At 44.5% G+C, this 10,000-nt stretch overlaps 1 protein-coding gene across 2 annotated transcripts in view; it reads left to right on the forward strand.

The window, feature by feature from the left end:
• Positions 1 to 10,000, forward strand: part of HPS4 (Hermansky-Pudlak syndrome 4 protein) — a 244,463-nt gene that overhangs the window by 102,668 nt on the left and 131,795 nt on the right. Inside the window, exon 2 of one of the 2 annotated variants that reach the window (XM_086547420.1) lies at positions 7,437 to 7,482. The exons of the other annotated variant lie outside the window; for it this stretch is intronic. Within the exon in view, the coding sequence (XP_086403546.1) occupies positions 7,454 to 7,482 (29 nt within the window). The 5' untranslated portion in view covers positions 7,437 to 7,453. The remainder of the gene's footprint in view (positions 1 to 7,436; positions 7,483 to 10,000) is intronic. 2 annotated transcript variants of the gene reach the window in all.

Here is a 10,000-nt window from a genome sequence, read left to right on the forward strand (position 1 = left end):
ATGTCTTTATGTATAGATCTTTTTCTCTCTGTCTCTGCCTCCCTCTCTTTCTCTTCCTTTCTTCCTCTCTCTCTCTCTCTCTCTCTCTCTCTCTCTCTCTCTCTCTCTCTTTCTCTATCTCTCTCAAGAAATCTATATTTCATGGCGCTAAACATGATAACTCTCCCCTTCCCTTTCTTTTATCTTCTCCATGGCTTTGACGTCACTCTAGCTATGCTTCGAGGACAAGCGTTTGTATTGCTAGTGTGTATAGTTGTATAAGCGCAGTGCAGTTGTCATGGTGTGAGAGAAACAGAGGGGAGAGAAAGAGAGGGGGGAGGGAAAAAGGGATGGTCAGAGATAGGGAGAGAGGGATATAGAAATCAGATATGGGACGAGGGACGAAAAGGAAAGAGAGAGAGAGATGGAGAGAGAGAGAGAGAGAGAGAGAGAGAGAGAGAGAGAGAGAGAGAGAGAGAGAGAGAGAGAGAGAGAGAGAGAGAGAGAGAGAGAGAGAGTTTGTGCCCTGTATGACGCCTCTGTTTACTCCCACGCGTGTATGTGTGAATACACGCACATGTAAGACATAAACAAACAGTCTTTGTTTTGTTTTCCCTCCGGCCTTTAGTACGAGATAAACAGCAATTATCCAGACAACGGAAGGAGCTTTTCTAGACAGGAGAAAGCAGCTTCGAAGTGTTTCACTGCGGTTGAAAAAGACTCCCATTTTTTTTTTGTTTGCTCTTATTTGCTGTTAGTTTTTCAGGAATTATTATAACGTTGCTAAACCTCCATTCCAAGAGATTAGGTAGAAGTGAGAGTGCGCGCGAGAAAGAAGCTGTGACCGGCCATTGTTGTAAAAGAGGAATGCCCCTGTCTTTGTTCTGGAAGGAAAAAAAGAAAGAGAGGAAAGACTTCATCCAATCTGTGAAAACGGACGGTGTCAGCCTTTTTCCTTCGGCCTGTCTGTTTGTTCTTTCTGTGAAAGGAGGAGGATTCTGTAGGAAAAACAGCCACCGCTGGTCTGTGGGAAAAAGTCTAAAGGTGGATGGAAGTATATATAGAGAGAAGGAGGGAGAGGGAGAGTGGGAGATAGAGGGGGAGAGAGAGAAGAAGAGAGAAGGGAGAGAGGAAGAGAAAGAGAGGGAGAGGGAGAGAAGGAGAGAAAGATAAAGAGAGAGGGTCGGAGAGATAAAAATGTAATTCCGGAATGTAAAGTGGGGGAAGTATGATGCCAGATTAAAAAGAGATTGAAACTATAATGCTATAGAATGAAGGAATACTGAAAGAAAGGTACAGAAAATATACAGAGGGTGGGAATGAAAGGGTCCGAAGATGCAATGAGAGCGTCATTGGATGTCATTTGAAGTGAAGAAAACAGAAGTTTCAACGAGATAAGAGAATGACCTCTGTCGTCTCCCAATACAGGTCATGACCCCAGACTGGCGCAGACGAAGGGGTTAGAGGAAGGCGGCAGGGGAAGGAGGGGGGGAGGAGGAGAGGCGCCAGGGCGGATGGTGCGTCAGCAGATAATGATTATGGTCTCATGGTCGCTTCACGGGCGTTTGTAGATAGGATATTCGACCGTCAAGGATCAATGATCAATGGGTGAAAATATTTATCGTTAGTGTTTTATGTGAATGTATAGGAGCGGGATGTGCATTGTTTATGGTGTGTGTGTGTGTGTGTGTGTGTGTGTGTGATCTGTACCTGTGTGTGTGTGTGTGTGTTTGATCTGTACCAGTGTCTGTATGAGTTCGTTTATAGATGTACAATTGTGAAAGGACTTTTGTGTATATTTTTGAGGCAGCCGAGTTTGCAATTATGGTTCCATCTTTTATTCATCATGGTACGTGCATATGTATACTTATTTACATTTATATTGCCAATGAATGTTTTACACAATAAAAAAATATATGTATGTGTGTCAACTCCGCTCGTGTGAAGGGTTGCATTTTCCTTTTTTATTTGTTAATTTTAAGCCATGAGGCAGGCGGGTAGGCAATCAGGCAGGCAGGCAGGCAGGCAGGCAGGCAGGCAAGCAAGCAGGCTGGCACCGAAAAGACCAGAAGAGAAAAAAAACAGAGAGGCAGTCATGCAAGCAGAAAAAAAGGCAGACAGAAGTCAGGCAAACGAGGAAACAAGCAATATGGGTTATAAGTATACGTATTCACACAAACAAGCAGACAGCTTAGCAGGCAGAAAGGCAAAGCCGTGCTTCGAATAATATTTCGATCCGTTTCAAAATCTTTCAGATAATGGTCTCACTCACTGTGTAAAAGTAGTGACGTTCTCCCTGTCGCCACCTATTCAATTGCCGTAAGGTAGAGATGCGTTTACTTGTCTGTAGAATTTTAGAAAGGAAGGATAGCCCGGGTCTACGTATGGAGGCGAGTGTCGAGTCGAATGGGGGTTCTTCGAGTGAGCAAATGTAAGATGGTTGCGTGGTTTATGTCCGAGAGGAGTGCGTGGTTGGGAATCTCACTCATATAGGAATCAAAATCAAAATTCAAAAACAGTATTCCATATATCACAGTGGTTATTTTTTTCATAAATAGTTTATTGCAAACTAAATTGAATAAGGCACAATAAGTACACAATAGAAATATATTTGTCACATGCTTAATTAATAATCTATCGCAGATGACAATTTAAGAAATGTTCTTTTATTTAGTCCTGAAATTATTGAGGTTAGTGATGTCTGTAACATTATAAGGTAGGAGATTCCAGGTCAGGAATTAGCTTCAGCTAGGTAGTTTCACTTTATCATTGGTACTCCTTGCCTACAGTACTCTCTCTCTCTCTCTCTCTCTCTCTCTCTCTCTCTCTCTCTCTCTCTCTCTCTCTCTCTCTCTCTCTCTCTCTCTCTCTCTCTCTCTCTCTCTCTCTCTCTCTCTCTCTCTCTCTCTCTTCCTCCCTCCTTCCCTCCTTCCCTCCCTCCCTCTCCTTCCCCCCCCTCTCTCTCTCTCTCCCTCCCTCCCTCCCTTCCTCCCTCCTTCCCTCCCTCCCTCTCCCTCCCTCCCTCTCCTTCCCCCCTCTCTCTCTCCCTCCCCCCTCCCTCTCTCCCCTCTCTCTCTCCCTCCCTTCCTTCCGCCCTCCCTCTCTCCCTCCCTCTCTCTCTCTCCTCCTCTTTCTCTCCCTCCCTCCCTCCCTCCCCCTTCCTTCCGCCCCCTCTCTCTCTCTCCTCCCTCCCTCTCTCTCTCTCTCGGCCACAAGTTGCGCCAGTCAGTCAAGGCGACAATAAATGTCTGACGCCCTAAGTGCTCGCGCTGTGTTTCGGAGCTGGTCGAGATCTCGTCAACCGTTACGAGACCGCAGTTTGATATTGTTATTGTTGGTGTTGTTTTAGTAACAGGATTATGATACTACTGCTCCTCCTAATGTTGCTAGTGATTACAATTGTGATGATGAAGAGGAATGTTATCATGATTATTGTCGTTATTATTATTGTCAGTATTATCATAATCATTATTCTGATGTTTACTTTCGACAACACTCGGTATGTTGTTGCGAAATATTTTCTTCCTCTCTTGTTTTCTTCTTCTCATGAGGGAGTGGGAGAGGGAGAGGGAGGAGGGGAGGGGGAGGGGGTGTCTCTACATCGCCTAAAAGTTACTCTTAATGTACCTCGAACTCAGAGGTTGTTTCACGAGCCTCGCTTTGCAGCTCATGTTGTTCGCGCGGCCACTTTGAGTATTTCTTGTCGAGTTCCAAGGGTGTTACTTATACAACGTCTCTTTTTTTCTCTCTCTCTTTTTCTCCCATCTCTTGCTCTCTTTTATTATATTTTCTTATAATTTGTTTTTATTATCAACTGTAATGACGTGTATATATATATATATATATATATATATATATATATATATACATATATATTTTTTTTTTTTTTTTACACATATAAGTGTGTGTCTGTGTGTGTGTGTGTGCGTGTGTGAGTGACTGTATGTGTGTGTGTTTGTGTCTGTGTGATTATGTGTGTGTGTGTGTGCGTGTATGATTGTGAGTGTGCGTTTGTGTGTGTGTGTGTATGTATTTATGTATGTATATATATATATACATATGCATGTATGTATATATGTTTAATTATCAATCACCCTATCTATTTCTCTATCTATATATGCGTGTGTGTGTCTACTAACACCAGTAGAACGTTGACAGGCTAGGGTCGAAAGGCAGATCCAAAAAGAAGCGAGGAAGAATTAAGGAAAGGAAGAAGATCAATAGATGAAATAGAAAATAGAGGACGAGAGGAGAAAAGAGAGACAAAAAGACGAATGAAAACAGAAAAAATGCCAAACAAGACGATTACAGACGATAGTTAAGATAGTTAAGTTAAGATTAGTCTCTGATTTTATTTGTGGCTATTGCATTATAGGTTTTTTTTTTTAGAGAATAATGGTAATGCTAGCTAGTGTGATCATTACAGATAGAATTTTCAGAGATGGATTTTGAAATTATGATGATTATGAAGTACAGTATACAAATGATAATCATTGCAGCAGTAATTATAAAACTGTCATAAGTAGTACTGATAAAAAGGCGGTTATGGTAAATCTTGAAAAAAAACATGAACAACCACACAGCAAAGAATACAATTGATGCAAAGAAACTGGTCTCATAAACACACTCCAGACACGCCCTCTGGGGGTTAGACTTAGATGGTGCAGGGGAGGGGGTGGGGGAGGTCAGAGAGAGCAGTTAACTTTATGTTGCATTATGCCTTTATTCTTCTTTTCTTTATCAGTCTTTACCTTTATGCTATTGTTTTTTTATTATCGTTTGTGCATTTTGTGCAATATTCTTTTATGTACGTCTCTAATTTTTTTTTATCGTCTTGAGTTTTCCTTTTTTTCTGTCTCCTCTTTTCTCTTCCTACATTCTTCTCATTCCTCCTTTTTCTATTTTCTTTCTTCATTTTTTATATTGTCTTCGACTCTATCTTCTCTTCCCTTTTTCTTTTCCTTCTTCTCTTCCTCTCCTTCGTCCTCCTGCTCCTCCTCCTCCTCCTCCTCCTCCTCCTCCTCCTCCTCCTCCTCCTCCTCCTCCTCCTCCTCCTCCTCCTCCTCCACCTCTTCCTCCTCCTCCTCCTCCTCCTCCTCCACTTCTTCCTTCAACACGCGTCTAAGACAGGGTTAAGGGGAGGGAATGAGAAGGGTGAGATGGAGTGTTAGTACAGTACGTAAGAGTCTTTCGCCAGCCGCTTAACGCGCTATTTTCACCCTAATTAGCTGCGAGAACCCCTCAACCAAGGCCGGGATGTTGTGGCAAGGTAGAAGGAGGCGATGAGGATAGGCCTGAGTGCGGGCGAAGAGGTTAACTTGGGTCACATTTTCGGCTGTTACCTTAACCTGATTTGACATAAGTAGATGTGTGTTTGTGTTTGTGTATTTGTGGTTTTGTTTGTGCGTGTTGTGTGTGTGTGTGTGTGTGTGTGTGTGTGTGTGTGTGTGTGTGTGTGTGTGTGTGTGTGTGTGTGTGTGTGTGTGTGTGTGTGTGTGTGTATGTATGTATGTATGTGTTGGAAAGGTTGGGTATCTTTTTTAAGAGGCGCATCAAGGGATTGGCTGAGGTATGGAGTCCCGTTTGTGAAACTGGGTGTGTGGAATCCGGAGACTTTATTAAGAGATGATCCCATGTAATAATGAATAAAGGAAATAACATTGTGGCATAGTCAGTAATCATCTTTGTCTCTCTGTTATTGTGTAGATATCGATATATATATATATATACACAGAAATATAGTAAGTGTATATGCGTGTATGAAAATAGATAAATAAAAAGACAGATATATAGATGAATATAAAGACCCAGACACATAAACACACACATTCTCTGGGTAAATGTGTCCATTAGTATGTCTGTAGGTATGTCTAAAATATAAAGACAAACATCTAGTTTAAAAAGCAGAGGAAACCAAATCCGTAAGGCACCGAAGTTTGAAGTGATGTTCAGATATTTATATTTACTCGCAAGTTCGCTGAAGTTTTCCTCGCGTTTGCATTTGAAAAGTATTGGATATCAATCATCCAGATTTTTCCCCAATAAGACTTAGTCTTACCTAGACTTTTCTTTTTCTAGTATACTGATAATTCTGTTAGTTCCTGATCAAGTCTTTCCTTTTATCTAAAACATGTTTTGTCTTGTCTGTTTTTTTTTTTTTTTTTTTTTCTTTTTTTTATCATTTTCGATTTCCTTTGTCTGCATGTCCTCCCGCAAAGAGCTCTCCAGGCTGTCGAACTCTTGTCTGATCTATCTCGGAAAAGCAAGCTCCCCCCTTCCCATCTCCATCCCCATCCCCACCCACCACTCCATCCCACTCACCCAATCTTCCATTTCACCCTTCCCACCCCCCCTCCGCCCCCTCCGCTTCCCCACGCCCGTGCTCGACCAGACGCCTTATTGGCTCTCGAGGGCGAAAGGCGAACATGTTTCTGGGGGATATTTGAGGAGCCCGAGAGAACGCCTAATGTTTACTTATTTCCCACCTTTTTTATTTTATTTATTCATCTATTTATTTATTTTTGTTGGAAATTGGAGTGGAAGTTAATAGATTTGTTGATATCATAGAAGTCACAGAAGTGAGTCTTTTGTTGTTGATCTGTGTCACTGATCTTGGCTGAGTCTCGTGTCCTCTCTCCCTAGCTACGTTTTTGTTATTCCGGGTCAACGTTACTAGGACTATCAACCAAGTTCGTATTTCTCCAACTGTTACTAGCCATCCACCCATCTTCCCCTCCCCTCCCCTCCCCCTTAATCTATCCTACCTCACCATCTACCCCCTCCCCCCCTTTCTCCCCCATACCCTGCCCCCCCTTCCTTTAGATATACACTCGCGTTCCTCTTTGAATAAAACAGATCATTTTATCAAATCTATCGGAAAAGTCAAGAGATCGCCTCCAGCCGTCTGGGAAGTTACGAGCTGGGGGTAGGTGGCGTGCGCAGACGGCGGTGTGTGCCTCGTCTGTTCCCTGGCCACCATCTGTCTGTAGGGCGGCACCATCTGGCTTGCGTTATTATGGAAATGAGATGGTTTTAGATCAGGTCAGATCAAGGTCGCCTTCCGGCTCGGGTTTGAATACTAAGATTTTTATTAATTCATATTGTTTTTTTTTTTTGCCACTCGATATTATATTTGTTCGTATGTTTATATACTTTCTTCGTATGAAATTGTTGTCAATTTTCATTTGCTGTTCTTTATTGTTGTTAATGTAAACGTTGTCATTAATGTTTCTGTTTTCTTGAATTGACAAGAATCTCTTTGTCATATGAGTCCTTAATACTGGATATCAATAAAAAGGGAAACAATGTGGGTGTGTCCAGTAGTATCATTCTTCAGTATACTGTTAATATGAATAATTACAATCATTATACATTACAAGGATTACAATCGTTTGTATACATACTCACAATGATTACTGAACATTTATGATTAATATATTTGTTTTTCAAATTTGCAGGTGAGTCGAGCTTGACGATGAGCAGCACCTGCACAGTGTCTTTTGGGTAAGAGATAATGCATCAATTGTTTACGTTGTCTTTGATAGCAAAGGGAGATAGATCGAGATGGAGAAATAGCGCGTGTATTGGGGAGCCGGAGGAGAGGGAGATAAAAAGGGAGTTGATTTGATTTGACAAGTTTATTGAGGCTAGAGTTTACATTCCAATAGGGTGAAGCAATATAAGATATCTTCACCCTCTGAGTGAGAGTTAGTGAGAGTGAAAGTGAGAGTAAGAGTGAGAGAGAATTGAAGATTATGGTATATAGATAGATAGATAGATAGGAAAAGAAATAAAGATAGAGACAGAGATAGATAGAGACAGATATAGATAGAGAGTGAGAGAGAAAAGAGAGAGAAAAGAGAAAAGAGAGAGAAAAGAGAAAAGAGAGAGGGAAGAGAGAGAGAGAAAGAGAGAGAGAGAAAGAGAGAGAGAGAAAGAGAGAGAGAAAGAGAGAGAGAAAGAGAGAGAGAGAGAGAGAGAAAGAGAAAGAGAGAGAGAAAGAGAAAGAGAGAAAGAGAAAGAGAGAGAGAGAGAGAGAGAGAGAGAGAGAGAGAGAGAGAGAGAGAGAGAGAGAGAGAGAGAGAGAGAGAGAGAGAGAGAAGAGAGAGAGAAAGAGAGAGAGAAAGAGAGAGAGAGAGAGAGAGAGAGAGAGAGAGAGAGAGAGAGAGAGAGAGAGAGAGAGAGAGAGAGAGAGAGAGAGAGTGTGTGTGTGTGTGAGAGAGAGATAGAGAGAGAGAGCAATTGAAAAGTTGGAACCTTCGCCGCCGACTATCTTGACGGTCAACACACGAACCGGTTCATGTTCCCCTTGAGAGCCGCAGCGCCTTGGCTCCGAAGTGACCACGGCCCCAAGTCCTTCTTGAGGAGGAGGGGCTAGGGGGGTCGATGGAGGGGGAGTGGGTAGGAAGGAAGGAGGGCGCGGGGGGAATGGATGTTGAGGTGGTGGGAGTGGTGGTGATGGGGGTAGAGGTGGTGGTAGTAGTGGAAGTGGAGGAGGAGGAGGAGGAGAAGGAGAAAGAACAAAAATCAAGAACAAAAACAAGAAAAGAAGAAGAAAAAGAAGGAGCAGGAAAAATGAATGATAATGCTATGAAGATATGTGCAGTACAGTAAAAATAAAAGCTACCCATATCGTAAGACCCAACCACCCCACCCACCAATCAACCCACCCAACCCACCAATCAACCCACCCAACCCACCAACCCACCCACCAGAAAAAAAAAATCACTTATCAAGACGTGCACGATCGTCTTAAAGATTCCAGATTCAGGTGTGCTCGGAGGCGCCGTTTCTCACCTGTCAAAGCGAGGAGCGGGATTTTAGAGTGTAAATGACTGTAAATCTCTCCAGGGAGGGATTGGGGTGGTGGGTGGGGAGTGGGGAGTGGGTGATGGATGGTGGGGAATGGGTTGTGGGTGGTGGGGAGTGGGGTGGGAGGGAGTGGGGAGTGGCTGTTGGGGAGTGGGTTGTGGGTGTTGGGGAGTGGGGAGTGGGGGTTGGGGAATGGGTTGTGGGTGTTGGGGAGTGGGGAGTGGGGATTGGGGAATGGGTGGTGGGTGGTAGGGGAGTGGGGAGTGGGTGATGGATGTTAGGGAATGGGTTGTGGGTGTTGGGGAGTGGGGAGTGGGGTGGGAGGGAGTGGGTGAAGGATGGTGGGGAATGGGTTGTGGGTGTTGGGGGGTGGGGAGTGGGTTGTGGGTGTTGGGGGGTGGGGAGTGGGGTGGGAGGGAGTGGGTGATGGATGTTGGGGAATGGGTTGTGGGTGGTAGGGAGTGGTTGGTGGGTCGTAAGTGGTGGGTGGCGGAAAGTGGGTGGTGGGGAATGGGGATTGGGTGATAGGGAGTGGGTTGTGGAAAGTGGATGGTGGGGAGTGGGTAGGGGGTGATGGGTGGAGATAAGGTAGGTGGAGACAGGGTAGTGGGTGGAAATAGAGTGGTGTGCGAGTGAGGGGGGAGGAGAGGTAGTTAGCCGTGGTAGGGGAGTGAAAGTGTGTGTATGGGCGCGGGGGTTGGGGGGTTAATGAAGAGATATATCGTGTTGATGGGGGGATAGGGGGGGTGGGGGTGATGGATAAGTGTATGTGGGAGTGAGTAGAGGAAGGAAAGCAAATTACTCACGATAGGGAAATAGTAGTTTCTATTTCTCTCAGAACCCTCTTTTTTTCCTTCTTTCCCTCCGTCTCCTTCTCCTCCTCCTGCCCTTGTTCCTTCTCTGCCTGCTCCTCCTCCACCACCTCCACCTCCACATCCACATTCACCTCTTCCACCACATTTACCTCCACCTCTCCTCCTCCACCTCCTCCACCTCCACCTTCTCCTTTTCCTCCTCCTCCTCCTCCTCCTCCTCCTCCTCCTCCTCCTCCTCCTCCTCCTCCTCCTCCTCCTCCTCCTCCTCCTCCTCCTCCCTCTCCCTCTTCCCCTCCCCCTTCCCCTCCTCTACCACCACCACTATCACCATTATCACCAACACCACTTCCTCCTTCTCCCCCTCCCCCTCCCCCTCCTCCTTCTCCTCCTCCTCC

The sequence above is a fragment of the Penaeus japonicus genome, unplaced genomic scaffold, assembly GCF_977035675.1.
Source record: "Penaeus japonicus unplaced genomic scaffold, GWHDUDI00000001_assembly GWHDUDI00000019, whole genome shotgun sequence".
NCBI lineage: Eukaryota > Metazoa > Arthropoda > Malacostraca > Decapoda > Penaeidae > Penaeus > Penaeus japonicus.